Genomic DNA, 21375 nt, shown 5'->3' with positions numbered 1-21375 from the left:
TGTTGTCCTTTTAGTGGTGGTTTCTTTGCAGCAATTCGACCATGAAGGCCTGATTCACACAGTCTCCTCTGAACAGTTGATGTTGAGATGTGTCTATTACTTGAACTCTGTGAAACATTTATTTGGGCTGAAATCTGAGGTGCAGCTAACTCTAATGAACTTATCCTCTACAGCAGAGGTAACTCTGTGTCTTCCTTTCCTGTGGCGGTCCTTATGAGAGCCAGTTCCATCATAACGCTTGATGGTTTTTGCAACTGCACTTGAAGAAACTTTAAAAGTTCTTGACATTTTCCAGATTGACTGACCTTTGTGTCTTTAAGTAATGATGGACTGTCGTTACTCTTTGCTTATTTGAGCTGTTCTTGCCATAATATGGACTTGGTCTTTTACCAAATAGGGATATCTTCTGTATGCCACCCCAACCATGTCACAACACAACTGGCTCAAACACATTAAGAAGGAATGAAATTCCTCACATTAACATTTAACAAGGCACACCTGTTAATTGAAATGCATTCCAGGTGCATACCCCATGAAGATGGTTGAGGGAATTCCAAGAGTGTGCAAAGCTGTCATCAAGGCAAAGGGTGGCTACTCAAACATAATATATATTTTGATTTGTTTAAGACTTTATTGGTTACCACATGATTCCATGTGTTATTTCATAGGTCTGATCTATTCACTATTCTAATAAAAGAAAGAAAGAAAAGCCTTTGAATGAGTAGGTGTGTCCAAACTTTTGACTGGTACTGTATGTTGTTTAGGTGTGTGTTTTTTAAGCCAAACTTAAGGTTTAAAGGACCCATAGTCGGGCACTTAAATCCCTAAACAAAGAAGAGGTAGTTTGAAGCAAATTATTGTATGCATAATGAAAATAATTTTGAGAAAGAATAGTAAAATTGAAAATAGGGGACATGCTGAGGTTATTATTGACAACTGATGTAATTATTTAATCAGAAATATATAAAAATTAAGTGAAGAGTGACACAGTAATATTAAGAGTAAGGAACATGATGTGATGAAAGACTTCTCTCATGGATTCAGTTTGAAGTCCTTGTGTCCTTTAGTCCCCCTGTACTAAATTATTAATGGCTCTGACTATGTTGCTATATTTAGAGGGCCAGGAAGTGGAAATTCCATTGCATCCTGTGATATGTTACTCCTGTTGCTAATTAAGTGAATGTTGTATCTACTGTATCTCACATCATCATCATGAAAGAGCATTAATTCCAGAAAAACTTGTTGACCTCGAAACAAACAAATACACCATTCCATAGCCCCAAATGAGTTTAGATTTTAATGTTTGAATTGAGAACCATGAGCAAGAGGGAAAATTAATTATAGACTGTCTGAATTTACTTTGATACATGCAGCAACATTTTTAAATGTCCAGACATGCATTTACGGGGGAGGAAAGGTCTGATTGTTTTCAACTTTTCCTGCTTGCAATAATTTGTGTGGTGTGATGGTTTTCCTTGCCATCTCCAAATTGCTCTCTAAGGCTTGAATAAATATTGTTTATGTTCCTTAAGTTCACACCCCACTTATGTGTCATATCCAATGGAGGCCTCTACTGTTGAGCCGTGTTGGGATTTTCAGTCACAAGATATCCCTTCTAAGCCTCTCACAAAATAACCAATTTAATCCAACATCACAAACAGATGTTCTCATGATTTAAGTTGGAGTTTATTCTTAGGCCAAATGTCTGTTAGTGTACCTTGCTTACACATCTCCTCTATTTATAGGTCATGTAGAAGCTAGCATGAACTGATATGAACAGAGCATTGTGATTGGTCCAGAATGGTGGTGTTGTGCAACATCATTCTCAGAACACTAAGTCCATTTGTCTCAGACTGACTATGCTTGTGAATGTTGTTTTTTCAAACATACTTTGAGATAGTTACATTGTCTATTACTTACTACGATGAACATATCATTGGAGGACACCTCATTTGAGATGGGCTGGGCTACAAGGGAAGGTATTGGAAAGGTGGAGTGAGCATCCAAAAGGTGCATTTAATCCAGTACTGTATGGAGTTTGTCTTTGACAAACTGTTGAAAGAGGTCTGGAAGGGGTCCGGAATGCCATTGGTGTGTCGTTCTGTGGTCCAATTGGGGGGAGAAATAGATCCATATAAGCCTTCCCTGTAAGGGAAAAAAATATCTATTATTCAGTCATCAACCTCCAGAGAGAAAGGACAGTGACATTACATTCCTTGTTCAGGTTTAGACTAGGTGGGAGTCATAGGGTGGTCTCCACGCAGGATCCGTTCATGTGCAGCGAATGGTTCAGGCAGCCCTCGTTGCGGTGCACAATGAGCACGGGGAAGTAGAGTGCGTCCTGGTAGTCCGGCGGGTTCTCCTCACTAGCTGGCTGGTCCGACGGTGTCAGGCAGCGCGTGCTCTCTGTGGGGCACGACGTCTCGTTGAGGCTGCCGCTGCTCCGCCACAAGCAGCTGCGCCGCGAGCCGTACAGCCGCGACAATGAGAAACGGCTGGCGCTGAAGGGGATATGTGGGCTAGTCCCATTGCAGATGCTCAGAGCACTGCGCGAGAAGATGGATGAGCTGCTGATGGTGCAGTGGCAGCGCTCGCAGTTCTGTCGGTAGCTGCCATAGCTGCCGCACACCGAGTAGGTGTTGGCATTGCTGCCGCCACCTGAGGAAAGCTGAGCAAGGTCCATGAGCACAGCCTCGGAATAGCTGGGCACCAGCTGCTGGTTGGAGCGGATGTGCCACTCCAGCTCGGTGCTTTCGATGGTGTTGACCCTAGGGATGTGGTGGCAGTATGGTCGCTCCTCGGATGGTGTGACAGGGACACAGTCGAAGCCGAACAGCTTCTCCACATGATAGTGGAGGTAGGCTGTGCGGTACTCGGTCAGCACACGCAGCGGCCAGGAGAAGGTGAAGGCAGCGGCTGCCCAGAACACGTAGTTGGACACGTACCAGGGCAGGTGGTCCAGGTCTGAATAGGCAATCATGTACTCCTTAAAGTCTACATTCTTCAGGTGCATGCCCTCGCGGGCCTCCATGTAGTCGTCCAGGCCCTCGTTCTCGGTGAAGAAGCGGGCCCGCTGGGTTAGGTAGGAGTTCTCCGACTCCACATTGGCAAAGCTAAAGCACTTGGTGAACCTCAGCTTGGTGACGGGGAAGCTGTCCAGGCCCTGCAGCTGCTTGGAGATGTCGTTCACGCCGCAGTTGCCGTAGTTAAACTCCGCCTCGGCCACGTGCGTGTTGACACGCTGGTGATACACTTGCGTGGTGGTGTAGGCGTCGCCGTTACGGTAGCGCGTCACTTGCCGCGTGCGCCGCACATAATGGTAACTGATGGCCTTCCACCAGATGCAGGGTGTGGCCTGCTGCATGTACCCGATGCGCTCGCCCACACTCTCCACATCCACCTTGTACAGCAGTGCGTTGTGGGTGCGGCAGTGCCAGCACTCCACCAGTTGGACCACGTATAGCATGACCATGAAGGCCACAGGAATGTAGATGTATCCGTTGGAGCAGGGGCTTTCGTGGTACATCATTGACTTGACCTTGTAGGCACTGTCGAAGGAAAGCCGCGTCACCTTGGTCACGTGGCACCAGGTCATGGCCCCCACGCAGCCGTACATGAGTAGGGACAGGAGCAGGCATTTCCAGTGGCTATCCCTGCACAGGGACTTACTGAGGGACTGCTTCAGGGGCCGCTGCTGCACAGGGGGAAATGGAGAAAGAAAATAGCAATGAGTCTGGGAAAACATACCTGTAAGCATTGTTGTGTTAACCATTATACATACAGTGAGAAAATACATATCAAATGCACAATGAGAATGATGAATTGATGGATATTTGAAGCAATAGCTATCTTTTAAATAACTCTATAGAAACAGTAAACTTGAAAGAACTTGAGGCAAAAGCAACTACTCTTTGCAAGACATTAAATATTCAGCTTTCTAAGTGCTTTGACATACTGTATCTTATGTATGAGCAAAGAGCTGCTTGCTCATGTCTTTGCTTGTTATGATCAAACAGTTCAGACTTTATCTGAACTTTCACACGATCAACCTCCCCACGAGAATCTTTTCGTTTCCATTTCTTTTTAAAATGTATACTATTCAATTTTTCATATTTTTTCCAACACCAGATACAAACATACACATGCGAACATTGATTTACAGACGCACACAAACAACGACTACATCTCATCAGCCCGGATCCGCATGCTCACACTCCCTTCCCTAGTGCCTGCATTATTGTTTGCCACATGGCCTTAAATTGTACAGATTTGTTTTTCTCGGTCGACTTTGTATACATTTTTTTCAAGATGAGTGATGAGAAGAGAATCAGCCCATTGGGTGTCTCACTATACCCCCATATGCCATGTCTTGAAATATGCAGACAGACAGATTAAAAGTGCATTTACATTGTAATACTTCTGACAGACAACTTTATAGCTCTGCCCATTACTTTTGGACTTCATAGCATTCCTAGAAAGCATGGATTATTGAGAAATTTTTAGTTTTACACTTAAGATATGACTCTGCTGAGGTATATCCATCAGTGCTGTAGAATTTTTTATTTTGTCTCTTGTATAATAAATTAATTCTATACAATAGTTTATACTGGATTAAGTTTACATTTTCGTTTACTGTCATTTCATTAGTTATCCTCCAACATTCCCTCCATCTTGTGCCAACATCAGTTATTTTTAAGTCTTGGTTCCAATAGTTTATATTTTTTCTAATTAATTGGATAGGTTGGATACTGTATGCTCTCTGCAAGATTTTGTATGTCTTACCTATCATGTAAGGGGTAGCCTAGTGGTTAGAGTAGGTGGACTAGCAACCGGAAGGTTGCAAATTCAAAACTCCCAAGCTGGTAAGTCTGTCGTTCTGCCCCTGAACAGGCAGTTAACCCACTGTTCCTAGGCCGTCATTGAAAATAAGAATTTGTTCTTAAAGGTAAAAAAAACAAAAAAATGTGAACATCTCTTTCCCTCAAGGTTGCTCTGATGTCCAAAAGATTTCAAATAAAACATGTTGTGATATGTCACTTTTAAGTTGCATCAATTTGAAAATATCTACATTGGTCAGACCAAAATAGATTTTGAATTATATAATGGAAATAAATGTATTTCCTGTTACCAAGTCATTTGCGGTATCTATGCCTTTAGTTTTCCATGTGGACCAATTTATTGGTTAATTCTGAAAAGCTATTCAAGGATTGTTCCGTAGCGTTGCGTTTTTAGGGAGTGATATTTGTTCTTGTAGAATAAGTGTATTTTTCTTCCATATTGTTATAGCGTTCGAAGTTGTTAACGTTCTTAGCTTTATCCTTTGAAAATAAAAAGATTCTGGGGATGAGCATGAGCATCTTCAATATGTACCGATTGTTCCCCTTTAGTGCATTTAACTATATGGCACAAGTAAAAGCCTTGGGTAGTGAGTTGATACAATTCCAAGTCTGGAAGGTTAAAAACTCCTTCACACTTAGGAAGATGTAGAACTTTATTTTTTATTCTATGACCGGGTATACTTTTTTAAAGAATGTCTTCGGTGGGGTAATTGGTATTACCAAAAATAAATACATTCCATTACATTCTGAAGAGGCTTATACTAGCTGTAAGATTTATAGGAAGATTGTACCATTTAATTAAATCTGCTTTCATATGTGACTCGTTTCAGGAAACTGGGGGTAGGAGAGCCATTTTGGAACATGTGAACTTTCATGTCCCTTAATTACAAACTTGTATGCTATCTGGAAATATGAAAAAAAATGTTAAATTACGAGCCTAGTTAGTTTAGCTACGGAAAAAGTGAGGAACCTTCCCGCTAGCCATGATTGGCTGAGATAATGGGGGGCTGGACATGCTGAAAGATGAGTTCGGATTGGTCTGCCAGGTTGCACGTGTCTGTCTATAACATGAGCTGGTCAGTATATGTAGGTAATCCTTTCTAACGCTGCTTTTTTAAAAGGTATCACGTAGTAGAACTGCAAAAATGTTGCTCTCCACTTTCTGGAGGACTGAGATTTGAAATCAGTGGAATGCCGGATGGAATTAGAGAATGATAGCTAACGAGATGGAGAAAATTCTGGCATTTGATTGCAAATATGCAGAGGAAGTGAAAAAGAGAACACACAGAAGGCTGTTGTTCTGTTTCCGGATTACTTCAAATTTAGGTCAACCATGGCATCCGTGACAGAGAGGGAGAAGCGTCCATCCATGTATACGGGTAAGATAGTCTTAGCTAAATTTTCAGATATTACACGTTTCTAATTTTGTCAAAAATAATTACTTTCTCATTGTTCCCAACTGTAGTGTATGATATACAATTTTCTAGCTCTGAGTCTCTACTTTTATCCAATGTAAAAATTCAAAACCATTTCAAATTTTGCTACATAAGACCGAATTGAGCCGGTCGGTCACATATTGTTTAGTAAGTTATATATTTGTTTGTTGTCAGCTAATATTTTTTGTGGTCCACTTTAAGGATTGCTGTAGATTGTGAGTTATTCTATTTCTTTTCCCTATGACTATTATATTGATTTTTCCAGATACATTTTATTTCCTGATATTTTTGAGTATTCTGAAAATATACCAAGGGGGCATTTAGTTTTCAATATTGGTCAGGTATATCAGGAGTTCATCTGCAAATATGTTTAGTTCATATTCATGTTTACCAACACTGATACCTGATATGTTTGGGTCCTGTCTAATTCTTTCTGCAAGAGGTTCAAGTGCCAGTGCAAACAAGAGGGGGGAGAGGGGACAGCCCTGTCTTGTGCCACTTTCTAAAGCAATTTCATCAGAAAATGTATTATTTGTGTATATTTTTGCTTTAGGACATTTTCTATAATATCTGTATTAAATCTATTATTTCAGCAGGAAAATTGAAAGCTTCCAAAGTTTTGAATAGAAAAGGCCATTCAAGACCGCCAAAAGTATTTTTGGCATCAACATCCATTATTCAAGGTCCATTAGTCTAAAAGGCTTTGTACAGTCTATTGCTTGTAAGATTTGAGACCGACTGCCATGATCCGGTCTTATGTTGCAAAATTTGAAATAGTTATTTTTACATTGGATAAAAGCAGAGACTCAGAGCTACAATATGGTATATCATTCACTGCATTTGAGGAACAATGGGAAAGTAATTCTGCTTTGAAAGTTGATCAACTTGTAACCTCAATTTTGAGAAAATGTTTTGCTCCTACTACTGGAGAGCTCTTTTTTGAGCTCTTCTTTGTCTAAACCCATTTAGCATCGTTCACACCCTCTTAACTTGTTATGGCTGCAATCTCGTTAACGGGATAATTGTCATCAACAACCGCTGAATTGCACAGCGCTACGTTCAATGAATATTACTAAAAATATTTATATTCATGAAATCACAAGTGCAATACAGGAAAACACAGCTTAGCCTTTTGTTAACTTGAAACTACACATCCCGGATCCGGGAGAATTGTCATCAACTACACTAATTAGCATAGTGCAACGGTCAAAAAATATTACTAGAAAATATTCATATTCATGAAATCACAAGTGAAATATAGTGAAACACAGCTTATCCTTTTGTTAATCACCCTGTCCTCTCAGAATTTGAAATTATGCTTTACAGCCAAAGCGTTTGTGTAAGTTTATCGATAGCCTAGCATAGCATTATGTCCAGCTAGCAGCAGGAAGCTTGGTCACGAAAATCAGAAAAGCAATCAAATTAACCATTTACCTTTGATGATCTTCGGATGTTTTCACTGACGAGACTCCCAGTTAGACAGCAAATGTTCCTTTTGTTCCATAAAGATTATTTTTCTACCCAAAATTCCTCCATTTGCTTGTCACGTTATGTTCAGAAATCCACCGGAAATAGCGGTCACAACAAAAAATAATCGAATTATATCCATAATATCGACAGAAACATGGCAAACATTTTTATAATCAAACCTCAAGGTGTTTTTCAAATATCTATTCGATAATATATCAACCGGGACACTTGGCTTTTCAGTAGGAGCGAGAGGAAAAATTACTACCTCTGTCTTTTACGCAAGAATCACTCTGAGAGCCCTCAGCTGGCCACTTACGCAATGTAGTCGTTTACACTACGCGTGAAACTACGTCACAATGCTGTAGACACCTTAGGGAATACGTAGAAAAAGGAATCTGGTTGATATCCCTTTCAGTGGCCAATAGGGGTGCATAGGAAGACAACGGTTTCAAAACATGAGTCACTTCCTGATTGGATTTTTCTTAGGCTTTCGCCTGCAATATCAGTTCTGTTATACTCGGGGCGACAGGGTAGCCTAGTGGTTAGAGCGTTTGACTAGTAACCGGAAGGTTGCAAGTTCAAACACCCGAGCTGACAAGGTACAAATCTGTCGTTCTACCCCTGAACAGGCAGTTAACCCACTGTTCCTAGGCTGTCATTGAAAACAAGAATTTGTTCTTAACCTCTTCAACCTATGGGGGCGCTATGTCATTATTGGATGAAAAAACGTTCCCGTTTTAAGCGCAATATTTTGTCACGAAAAGATGCTCGACTATGCATATAATTGGCAGCTTTGGAAAGAAAACACTCTGACGTTTTCAAAACTGCAAAGATATTATCTGTGAGTGCCCCAGAAATGATGCTACAGGCGAAATCAAGATGTAACCTCAAACAGGAAATGAGCTGAATTTCTGAAGCTCTGTTTTACTATCGTCTCCTTATATGGCTGTGAATGTGCTGTGAACGAGCTTATGCTCTCTGCCGTTCTTCCAAGATGTCTGCAGCATTGTGACGTATTTGTAGGCATATCATTGGAAGATTGGCCATAAGAGACTACATTTGCCAGGGGTCCGTCCGGTGTCCTTTGTCTAAGTTGGTGCGTAATTCCCAATGGCAATCATTTTACCATGCGATAACAGAGGGAGAAGCACACTTCCAGGAACGATACATCATTGAAGAGATATGTGAAAAACACCTTGAGGATTGGTTCTAAACAACGTTTGCCATGTTTCAGTCGATATTATGGAGTTAATTTGGAAAAAAGTTTGGCGTTTGGATAACTGAATTTTCGTTTTTTTTTGGTAGCCAAACGTGACGCACCAAACGGACCTATGGTAGAGAAGCATATTTTTGAAAATCTGAGATGACAGTGTTGTTAACAAAAGGCTAAGCATGAGAGCTAGCATATTGATTTCATTTCATTTGCGATTTTCATGAATAGTTAACGTTGCGTTATGGTAATGGAATTGAGGCTGTAGTCATGATCCCGGATCCGGGTTGGCTCGACGCAAGAAGTTAACCTCTTCAGTCGATCCTCTACTTTTTTGAACATTCTGTTAAAAATCGCGCAACATTTCAGCGCCCTGCTACTCATGCCAGGAATATAGTATATGCATTTGCTTAGTCTGTGTGGATAGAAAACACTCAGACGTTTAAAAAACTGGTTAAATCACTGCTGTGGCTTTACCAGAACGGCATTTACATCGAAAAGCACAGGAAAAACTGATCACTGAAAATGGGGAAAATATATCCATGCGCTACTTGAACCCATTGATAAACGTGAACCACAATTAATTGACTGAGGTTGCAGTACCTACAGCTTCAACAGGGTGTCTAGAGTCTTGTCATTTCCCTTCGAGTTTTTTCTTGGTCAAACACATACAGGACACCGTATCTAATCCGGTCTAGGACCGGATATTTTCGTTGAGTTTCTAGCCGGACATTTTTCCAGACGGACAGCTAATGATCTTTACATCGCCTCCTGATTAATTTTATCGCTTATTAACGTTTACTAATACCTAAAGTTGCATTACAAACGTATTTGAAGTGTTTTGTGAAAGTTTATCGTCGACTTTTTGAATTTTAAAAAATGACGTTACGTTTTGAAACGATGTTTTTTTCGTTTATCACACAGTCTACATATAACGATATCTAGGCTTTATATGGACCGATTTAATCGAAATAAAGACCCAAATAGTGTTTATGGGACATCTAGGAGTGCCAACAAAGAAGATGGTGAAAGGTAATGAATGTTTTCTATTTTATTGTGCGGTTTGTGTAACGCCGAAATGCTAATTATTTTGTTTACGTCCCCTGTGGGTCTTTTGGGGTGTTGCATGCTATCAGATAATAGCTTCTCATGCTTTCGCCGAAAAGCATTTTAAAAATCTGACTTGTTGCCTGGATTCACAACGAGTGTAGCTTTAATTCGATACCCTGCATGTGTATTTTAATGAACTTTTGAGTTTTAACTAATACTATTAGCATTTAGCGTAGCGCATTTGCATTTCCAGAGCTCTAGTTGGGACGCAAGCGTCCCGAGTAGAAGCAACAGGTTAACTGACTTGCCTAGTTAAATAAAGGTAAAATAAAAATACTCACAGACAATATTTTGACAGTGTTTTCTATCCAAGCTGTCAATTATATGCATATTCTAGCATCTGGTCCTGAGAAATAGGCGGTTTACTTCGGGAACGTTATTTTTCCAAAAATGAAAATAGTGCCCCCTAGTTTCAAGAGGTTAAGTTAAATCTGTCGTGTCAGATTTTGAAAATATGCTTTACAGCGAACGCAATCCAAGCGTTTGTGTAAGTTTATCGATCGCTCGACAAAACATGAAGTACACTTAGCATCAAGTAGCTTGTTCACGAAAATCAGAAAAGCAATCAAATTAATCGTTTACCTTTGATGATCTTCGGATGTTTTCACTCACGAGACTCCTAGTTACACAATAAATGTTCCTTTTGTTCCATAAAGATTATTTTTATATCCAAAATACCTCAGTTTGTTTGGCGCGTTATGTTCAGAAATCCACAGGAAAGAGCGGTCACGACAAAAGAGACAAATTCCAAATAGTTTCCGTAATGTCCACAGAAACATGTCAAATGTTTTTTATAATCAATCCTCAGGTTGTTTTTAAAATATATAATCGATAATATATCAACCGCAAATGTCTTTATCAGTAGGAGAGGGAAAGCAATGGCTGTCCAAACTCTGTTGCGTGAGCAAAACTCATGCGACCACTTGACGCAATGTTATCGTTCTGGCTAATTTTTCAAAATAAAAGCCTGAAACTATGTCTGAAGACTGTTGACACATTGAGGAACCGATAGGGAAAGGAATCTGGGTGATATCCCTTTAAATGGAGCAAAGGGAGGCTATGGAACATGGAGTTTTCAAAATACAGGCCACTTCCTGGTTTGATATTCCTCAGGGTTTCAAATCAAATCAAATCAAATCACATTTTATTTGTCACATACACATGGTTAGCAGATGTTAATGCGAGTGTAGCGAAATGCTTGTGCTTCTAGTTCCGACAATGCAGTGATAACCAACAAGTAATCTAACTAACAATTCCAAAACTACTGTCTTATACACAGTGTAAGGGGATAAAGAATATGTACATAAGGATATATGAATGAGTGATGGTACAGAGCAGCATACAGTAGATGGTATCGAGTACAGTATATACATATGAGATGAGTATGTAGACAAAGTAAACAAAGTGGCATAGTTAAAGTGGCTAGTGATACATGTATTACATAAGGATGCAGTCGATGATGTAGAGTACAGTATATACGTATGCATATGAGATGAATAATGTAGGGTAAGTAACATTATATAAGGTAGCATTGTTTAAAGTGGCTAGTGATATATTTACATCATTTCCCATCAATTCCCATTATTAAAGTGGCTGGAGTTGGGTCAGTGTCAATGACAGTGTGTTGGCAACAGCCACTCAATGTTAGTGGTGGCTGTTTAACAGTCTGATGGCCTTGAGATAGAAGCTGTTTTTCAGTCTCTCGGTCCCAGCTTTGATGCACCTGTACTGACCTCGCCTTCTGGATGATAACGGGGTGAACAGGCAGTGGTTCGGGTGGTTGATGTCCTTGATGATCTTTATGGCCTTCCTGTAACATCGGGTGGTGTAGGTGTCCTGGAGGGCAGGTAGTTTGCCCCGGTGATGCGTTGTGCAGACCTCACTACCCTCTGGAGAGCCTTACGGTTGAGGGCGGAGCAGTTGCCGTACCAGGCGGTGATACAGCCCGCCAGGATGCTCTCGATTGTGCATCTGTAGAAGTTTGTGAGTGCTTTTGGTGACAAGCCGAATTTCTTCAGCCTCCTGAGGTTGAAGAGGCGCTGCTGCGCCTTCTTCACGACGCTGTCAGTGTGAGTGGACCAATTCAGTTTGTCTGTGATGTGTATGCCGAGGAACTTAAAACTTGCTACCCTCTCCACTACTGTTCCATCGATGTGGATAGGGGGGTGTTCCCTCTGCTGTTTCCTGAAGTCCACAATCATCTCCTTAGTTTTGTTGACGTTGAGTGTGAGGTTATTTTCCTGACACCACACTCCGAGGGCCCTCACCTCCTCCCTGTAGGCCGTTTCGCCTGCAATATCAGTTCTGTTATACTCACAGACAATATTTTGACCGTTTTTGAAACTGTAAAGTGTTTTCTATTCAATACTAATAATAATATGCATATATTAGCAACTGAGACTGAGGAACACTCTAAAGTTTCCAAAACTGTCAAAATATTGTCTGTGAGTATAACAGAACTGATATTGCAGGTGAAAACCTGAGGAAAATCCAACCAGGAAGTGCTGTTATTGTGAAACCTCTCTGTTCCATTGCATGCCTACCCTCCATTTGAAGGGATATAAACCAGATTCCTTTCCCTATGGCTTCCACATGGTGTGGAAAACAGTCTTTATACATAGTTTCAGGCTTTTATTCTGAAAAATTAGCGAGAATGATCACATCGCGTCAGTGATAGCTGGGTATCCCCAGATTTGTGCATACGCGAGCAGCCTGGAGCAGATCTTTTCTCTCTCTCCTATTGAAAAGGCTACCATCCGGTTGAAATATTATCGATTATTTATTATAAAAACAACCTGAGGATTGATTATAAAAAACGTTTGACATGTTTCTACGAACTTTACGGATACTATTTGGAATTTTCGTCTGCCCGTCGTGACCTGCACGAGCCTGTGGATTACTCAACAAAACGCGCCAACCAAATGGAGGTTTTGGATATAAAAATAATCTTTATCGAACAAAACGAACATTTATTGTGTAACTGGGAGTCTCGTGAGTGCAAACATAAGTTGAAGCTTACTGGTGTAAATGAAGATTTGTGAGACTCAAATAGTGTGCATGAAATAGTTTGATATTCAGTCGGGGACTAATAACGGTATGAATGAGGTCGGGGACCAAGCGAGTGTGGTACATTAGGTATTACAGTTGGAGCTGGTACCGGGGAGAATGTTTAAAAAGTTGCGGACTTGCAAATGAGACGTTTGCACAGAGTTATATCATTGAATATTGATGGGGTGTGCATGACTGTTGGAAAAAGTGTTCAACTCTATTAACGTACAATTCTGTGTGTAGATTCATATCATGAGGTTTGAACTATACTAATATTGTAGAATTACATAATCAACATCTGAACATACTTACGTTACACATTAATTGAGCCACTGAGTAATAGATAAGATGTACGGGAGACGGGGCGAAGGGTGTGGTCGATGTAAGACGGGAGTGGTGTTCTAACCAAGTGCTGAGAAATAAGGTAGATTTATTTTTTTCTTTTAATTAATTTACACAAGTACTTCCCGGTTATTGATTTTGGTTTGATTGATCAGATAACACCATTGAAATTAAACAGGAAGTTAAGGTATACTAACATTAGAATCTGTTTTCATTATGGGGAACAATGGAAGGTCCGCAGAGTGGATTGCAGGCTGATTTTTATGTTAAAGAGACAGTGTACGTTTATCACAGTTGTGTGTGTGTGTCTAATGGCAGGGTAATTTAAGAAGTATTTTGGGGAGACAATTTGGAGAAACACGAATGCATGACATGAAACATCGAGACAAATTATTTGAGTTTGAGGGGATTATCATAATTATTAGGTTTTGTTTTTGTAGTAAATGTTTTGGGTTTAAGGGGATTTCCATGTTCCCAGAAACAAGATATCTTAAAGGGGTACACTCACATATGGAATATTAGGAGTTTTATTTTCTGAGTTTTAATTACACAAGTGAATTTTTTTAAAGATAAAGGGTTCTTTAATATGTCTAATATGGTATGGAACATGAATGTAAGGGGATGGTGTAACCTTTGACCTGCTTTCATGGCTCTCCCGGGTGGTCTGATCAGCCACAAGGGGGTGCCATTTGAATAATTCATTTGTGGTCATGGGTAATACTGTTTTTAATTTTTTTTATTTAAGGTAAATTAATTATAGTGGAGTTTAATTAACCTATATAAGGACTTTAGAAATTACCACCATAGACATGTTTTTCTTTTAAAAAATCCACGAGTTTAGATAAAAACATATATTCTAGCTAACAAATAGGCATAGAGGTTAAAGATATAATCAGAGAGAACAAATGAGAAACTGTTTGTTAACCAAACCTGTATGTCCAAGATTTTATGCATTGCAGGTGAATTAAAGGAGAAGGTGATTCACTCAATCCAGTCCCTGTGGAGAATAGATGTGAAGCAGCCCGTTGGGAGGGCCATACCAAGTGCTCCTGGTGACAGCCTTTGTGGTAGCTACCGGTGGACATATCACACATTGTTGGAGGGTAGGACACTCTGACACTGCCGAACCATCACAGAGTTAGAGAGAAGAACCAAAACCAATATGGCTCGGGGTTTCACTCTCTTAACGAAGCTTCCCTGACCCCGCCCTCCCATCACTGTGTAGCGTTCATAGAAGTGAAAGTGTGGTTTGGCTTCTGGCTGCTGATGTGTTCTCTGGGAGAGGGTGGGGCTTTACAGGAGTGTCAGTGTACCTGTGTAATGGGGGAGGGTGTCCGTATGGGGATTACATGATAACCAACTTGGGACAGTTCTAGGATTGGAGAAGAGGGTATCCTTATAGCATAGGAGATCCCACAAAGGTGGATAGCCCATCATATGGGGGAAACCTGGGAGCACTGTTGAACTTTGTAAAGGTGATGAAATCCTACTAACCATCAAAACTATTAAGCTCTCTGATGCAGGGACTTACACCCTCGGACTACAAAGGACCAGGACAGACACGATGGGTGTGTTTTCTATTAAGGTGCTGCCAAAACCACAGAGGTCCCAGATGAACCAGAGCCAGAAACACTCCTCTACCACCCCTGGACCGAACCTGCCACCTACCACCACTGTGTCAAATCTCATTCAGGTAATTAACGTTAGAGACTATTCAGCTATTGATCAATTAGGCACGGAGACTAGTTTTGATGGTAGGGACAATTTGTGGCTGTCTTATATGAGGTATACAGCTAAGACCCTGAAAAGAAAGGACTGCATGAGTTACATGAAACATTGGTCATGCTAGACCTGTTCTGGCTACACACCCATTTGCTATAGGAGTAGGAGAGGGGTGGTTGTGTATTCTGAGAGGTTTTTACCAGGTTCAGCCCAATTCAACTCTCTGTTCCTCTTTGAGCCTTGTGTTTCCTACAGTACCTCCTCATCGGGCCCCTTGGGGTGTTAAGGCATATGGGGGCAATTACAGTTGCATCACGGGTACAGGTAATGGCATTGATTATGGGAGATTGCCTGAAGCTGATTGCAGTAGTAACATAACCATTAATTCCACTTGGCCAGTTACAGGCCTAAACCAAACTAGTGGTCTGGCTGATGTGTGGTGGATCTGTGGACCCAAAAGAGTGCTGAGACCCATTCTTAGAGGAGACTGGCAAGGTACGTGTGCTCTGACCAGTTTGATAATTCCACTGACCATTGTTGATGTTACTGCTGAACAGCTGTTGGGTTCTGTATCCAGGGGACCTGAAAACATTCCATCCCATGGGAGACATAGACGTAGTGCTCCATGGACAGAGGATGTAGTTGACATACACACTAACCTGTTGGGAGTGCCAGTGGGAGTTTCTCATGAGTTTCAGGCCTTGGGTAGGAATGATGGATTCTGGCACTTACTACCTATTATAGGTCCAGCCATAGTGGATGCAAGACAGACTGCATGGATTAATTACATCTACTATAATCAACAGCGTTTTGTGAATTACTCCCGTGATGCACTCACTGGTATGTCTGAACAGCTTGAGGCCACATCTAGGGTTTCCAGAATAGACTTGCTTTGGATATGCTTTTTGCCAGTCAGGGGAGTGTCTGCAAGATGTTCGGTGAACAATGTTGCACGTATATTCCTAATAACACCAGTCCAGATGGTAGTATATCTAAGGCCCTTAGTGGGCTTGATGCACTATCTGCTGAGATGAGGACCATGGCGGGGGTGGAGGAGTCTGGACTGTTCTCTTGGTTGGGAGCCTGGTTTGGTAAGTACACTGGTATGGTGGTTACTGGATTTCTGACCCTAATTCTTGTATTTTTGTTATTGCATATGTGTTGTGCTGCTTGCATCATACCGTGTTTTAAGAAGTCTGTTACAGATGTGAAGGCTTCAGGCATGATGCCTTTGCAAGTCGCTCTGGATAAGAGCGTCTGCTAAATGACTTAAATGTAAATGTAAATGTACTCCAGTTGGAGATGCTGATACTGAATCATGCTTTCAGGGGAGGATGGGACTGACTGAGGATGACCCATGGTATGCTGTGGGTGAGGTAGTAGAATAAATATTACACCACCACAGTTCCTTGTTTTACATTTTTGTTTCATGATAAGTTTTCTTTCCAGTATGTTTGTTCTCCCTGTTGTGAAGGTTTGGAGTCCCTGGGTGGCATGGTGCCCACCTGGTGCAGGATAGGAGTAGCTGAGAGGACCAGATGGTTTATAATAATGCTTTGCTCTGCTTTACTCTGTTTTCCATGACCAAAGTTTTATCCTACATCTTACATGTCAATAAACAATAAAGTATTATCCTGTTTTTGTCAAAAGGGGGAGACAAAAGCATATATCACTTGATTTTTCTTTTTTCTTGGTTGATTTTTCTTTTCTGTTTTTCTGTAAAAAATAAATAAAAATAATAATAATTATGTTTTATTAATATTAAACTTTTTGTTATTTTCATGAAATGCTATTAACATAACATATTGCTATGTTGGGACCGCTGAAATAAAGGATAATGAGTGACACCCTAGCAGGTGTCAAAAGGGGGACTTAAATTTGACACCATTTTCTTGTATTCTGTTTTTAAATGAGCTGTTCTCTTTTGACATGAGGGTTTTAAGTTCCTGGGTGGCTGGTAGCCAATCTAGTACATAGTGGGATCGAATGGAGGACATGAAGGTATTTTAAACTTTGTAACTGTTATATGATTCATTGCTGAATTTTTGTTCACACCCTTGGGGGTGTTGGATCCTGGGGGATTGATGGATCCTGTATTTTACATTATAGCCATTAGATATATATGATTAAATATTATCTGATGTTGGTTGTGTGAGGTGTCTGCATTTGTGCACTGGAGCATCATTATGAGATGAAACAACTGCTTGCTACTTGCCTGTTTGTGTGTGACAAGAACTGAGTAACATGGTGTGACCTGCATGTTGCAAAACGGTAGATAACAGCCCAGCAGATGCTTTGTCCTTGTGTTTGTATGTAACAATATTGAGCACATGGTGTGACTTGCTGTATCTTACAAAGTTGTGATAGGGAGGGGTGGTCATCACAAGGTTTAACTGAGATGGAAAAATACTGAACAACACAATAGCAGGAACTGAGCAACTGTTCTAACTAGGCTGCGATACCAGAACAGTAAGGATCTATACATCGACGGTGGGAGGACTCCAAGAAGCGCCAATAGGCTGAGCAAGTTTAAACCACGCCCAGTCTCTACTGTGATAGGCCAACAGACGGGTTGGAACTGTCTATCACAGTATAAAGAATACTGTTTACATACATCTTGTCAGTTCTCTGTTCTGCCCTGCGTGGTATTACAGTGAGCCCGTATATACGAAAGTTGCATTTGCCATTTATTACTTAGCTAATAAAAAATACATAGTATACAATCGGTGACTCATTGTTATATTTATCCTGATACCAGATTCAAATTTACGCAACTCTAACATGATGATCCTCTCAGGTGATCTAATTTTCACCAGAGGTGTGTTCAACAAATGGTGTTGATGAAGCACAAAGTGAGGGTGTTAGATAAGTCAGCGATTATTTTAGGGTTTATTTGGGTTCACAGGCTTTCATTCATACTTCCTGTTACATGGCATTTCATTTAAATTACTTATTTTTATAGGCTACAATAGTCCACATTGTATTTTAACGATTTCGAGCAATGGCTTATTAGTGTGTTCTATCTAGTGCCTCCAACTGAGTTCCTTTCAAGCTAACACTTCTATATTGTTAAGACTGGCTCTGCGTTACATAAAAAAAAACGATTGTGTAATAGAAGGGCTAATGGAAGAGATATTGCTTGCCCAACTTCCATGTTGATGGTTAGAAGTCATAATTGGCCCAATGTAGAATAATGTAGAGTAAAACAAAAGTTTGACTCAACATTAGCACCTCTCAAGATTTAAACCTTGATTGGAAATGTAAATTCTTCAATCCTAGGTTTAATTCAGAAGTGTGATAATAGGAACTGTGAGTGTAAGGTAATGAATACTCACACATTAAAATGGTTAGTGACACATCCTATCTACTGATAATAAACCATTCTACTAAATCATCATCCAATCCCTGGCTATACAAAGCAGATCGGAATATAACCAGCCAGCAATTAAACATTGTTATACAATTGAGTGTTTCCTGATGCAAACCTATTCAGAATGACAGTAAAAACAAGAGGGCCTGATTGTAACAATTATAAATAATAATAGTTTGTGAAATTCCCCTAAATGTTCAAATTGTTGTGTAAATTAACATTAAAAGGGCTTTCAATGTAAGACCATGACAGGAATAGCATATAGCCTGTCATATGCCCTCAGACAGGTGGCTGTCAATCTTTTTGATACGCACCAGAGAGGGACCATTTCATGGGGACATGACCATTTCAGTGACTGGAAGGGAGAGAAAAACAAGCACACACTCACGTAGTTTACCTACGCTCACGCGCAAACACATGCGCACACAAACTTGCAGTCAAACTACACCACATATTTAATAATATGGTCAAAACCATATACGATTTACAGTGATAAACGGTAGCCTAAGAAACGTATTCAAAACAAGATTGGTGCAGATGTGCTGATGCAGCGCATAATGCGTTCATTTTAAGTGGGTAATTGAACCGATATCTCAGAATCGGAATAGGGCTCAGGTTACGTGGGATTTAGCTATGATATGAATAATTTGCCAAATGCACGATTCGTGTAGCAGCTCTCGTACAGCCGCAAGCTAAACAAAGCGTTTCTCTTCTCTCACCTCTTCGCGGGCGCTCTCTTCTGTGTCCTCCTCTGGAACGGTAGTGGTGCTGCTCTCACTGGCCGTTGCAGCCGATGCTGGGGACATGTTGACAATAGCAAAAACACAGGGGCATGGATCACCTTAGTAAAACCGAGGTCCAAATCACAGTGCAACGTAAACTAGCCAGCAAGCCTACCCCAGGCTACATAATCCAACCAATATAGCGGCAGGAAACCCCTACGACATGCTCCCATTGTAAAAGCAGCATCTTCTCCCCCACAGCATGAGGTGCCACTGCATGGCTACAGCAGCCTATATCCAAAGCGAAATGTATTGGGTTCATATGTCCACTGTAGAAAAAATGGGCTCCTTTGCGCCTTGATGCAGGTGCTTCCGAAATACTCTTGCAAGTGATTAAGGCACTGTTTCCCAACAAGGGGTACTAGGACAAAAAAAACACTACTAGGCTGTAGGACAAAGGCATGTAGGCTTGTCTGTAGACTAGGCTACATGTGCTTCCCCCTGAGATGGCACAGGCAGAATGTATAAGAGCACACCTGGTGATGTGTGGTGATTGCAATCCTCTCCAGGTACTTGTGTTGAGAAGGCATTTGCATTCTCATTTCAACGCCAACTGATGCTCATAGCCAAAGAGCTCTATGTTCAGGTAATTTTACCAAAGCACCGGTTCCAATCCCGTTATCAAACTCCAGGCGTTTACATTTGTTGGATGACATGAAAATAGAGCTCCAGTGGTGGGTTTGGTGTCGAAATGACAATGCATGAGCAGAAAAGAACCTCAAACCTACTGTAAAATATGGTGGTTGATCTTTGATGTTATGGGGCTATTTTGCTACCACTGGTCCTCAGGCCCTTGTTAAGGTCAAAGGCATCATGAACTTTACCTAGTACCAGGACATTTTTGCCAAAAACCTGGTTGCCTCTGTCAGGAGGCTGAAACTTGGCCGCAAGTGGATCTTCCAGCAAGACAATAACCTCAAGCACACATCAAAATCCACAACAAAATGGTTATTTGGCCACAATTTTTTTTTTTAATTGCCATCTCAGTCTCTACACTTGTAACCAATTGAAAACCTGTGGTTTGAATTGAAGAGTGCAATTCATAAGCACAAACAAAGGATATGAAGGGTCTGGAAGGATTCTGTATGGAGGAATGGTCTAAGAGCCCTATCAATATGTTCTCCAACTCATAAAACATTTTAGAAAAATGCTCAGTGACGTTACCCTCACAAGGTAAGGTATTGAAAACAGGGGTGTCAATAATTTTGACCCCTACCTTTTTGAGAAGAAAAAGTATTACTTGTTGTTAAGCAAGTAATACAAACAAAATCTCTTCCTCTGAGCAATTGTATTGTTATAAAGTAAGGGCCACAGTTTTTAGAGCATACAATATAGCTCAGTATTTGAATTATTTATTTTATACAGTAATTTTTTCTCCATATATAGCCTACTCAATGAAAAACATCCTTGGTTCAGTGAAAATCCAAGCCTTTACCATTAGTTTCCAACAGGCTAGTTTGACCTTATCCAGTTATATGACTCACCCCAGAGTGAAGTTATTAGATGGCACAGTGACTATGTGAGCATGATGTAATCAACTTACAGCATCTAATCATTCAAAAAGTATGGCCAGGTAGGATTGGACTTGGAACATTAATGACATTAGCTGCAGGAACAAATATGCAACAGCTAGCCTACTTTTGACAGCAAGTTGAAATGCCAGAAAATCTGCTCAAAAGCTAGTATGAATAGTATTAAATAATGAATAGTATTATTAATGAATAGTATTGAAGTAATCCTTGGTAACACTAACACTTTATGTTGCTGTAGTTGGTTACAACATATTAACATGTTTTACCAAATCATTTTGTATTATCGCCTGTAGCCTGCTGTAGGCTGATTTTGCCCTCTAATGGCTACAATGTTAAATCATTGCACCCACACTGCTGGTGTGCGTCAACGAGCATCATCTGCGTAGGCAGGTGCTAAAATAGAACTTGGTTCTATTTGTAATGCTTGACTTGCAAGTCCCACCTCTCCCATCTCTTCATTGGGTTTTAGGGCCATATACCCACGTGGGTGATTGAAAGATGAACTGAGGTCTACA

General features: G+C 40.6%; 1 protein-coding gene across 1 annotated transcript; it reads right to left on the bottom strand.

The window, feature by feature from the left end:
* Positions 1 to 1633: 1633 nt before the first annotated feature.
* On the bottom strand, positions 1634 to 19585 carry LOC115139657 (transmembrane protein 151B-like). Its single transcript, XM_029677278.2, has 2 exons — positions 19266 to 19585; positions 1634 to 3694 (listed from the first exon to the last, which is right to left on the bottom strand). The coding sequence occupies exons 1-2, from the start codon at positions 19350 to 19352 to the stop codon at positions 2243 to 2245; spliced, it is 1539 nt and encodes a 512-aa protein (XP_029533138.1). The 5' UTR covers positions 19353 to 19585; the 3' UTR covers positions 1634 to 2242.
* Between the last annotated feature and the right edge of the window lie 1790 nt (positions 19586 to 21375).

Source organism: Oncorhynchus nerka, linkage group LG13, assembly GCF_034236695.1.
Source record: "Oncorhynchus nerka isolate Pitt River linkage group LG13, Oner_Uvic_2.0, whole genome shotgun sequence".
Classification (NCBI taxonomy): domain Eukaryota; kingdom Metazoa; phylum Chordata; class Actinopteri; order Salmoniformes; family Salmonidae; genus Oncorhynchus; species Oncorhynchus nerka.
The sequence above is the reverse complement of the archived record's forward strand: the minus strand, read 5'-3'. Positions and strand labels throughout refer to the sequence as shown.

Coding starts and splice junctions, on each gene's coding strand:
- LOC115139657 (XM_029677278.2), bottom strand. CDS start 19,352: ATGTCCCCAGCATCGGCTGCAACGGCCAGTGAGAGCAGCACCACTACC. Junction 3,695..19,265: donor AAGAGAGCGCCCGCGAAGAG/GTGAGAGAAGAG, acceptor CCCCCTGTGCAG/CAGCGGCCCCTGAAGCAGTC.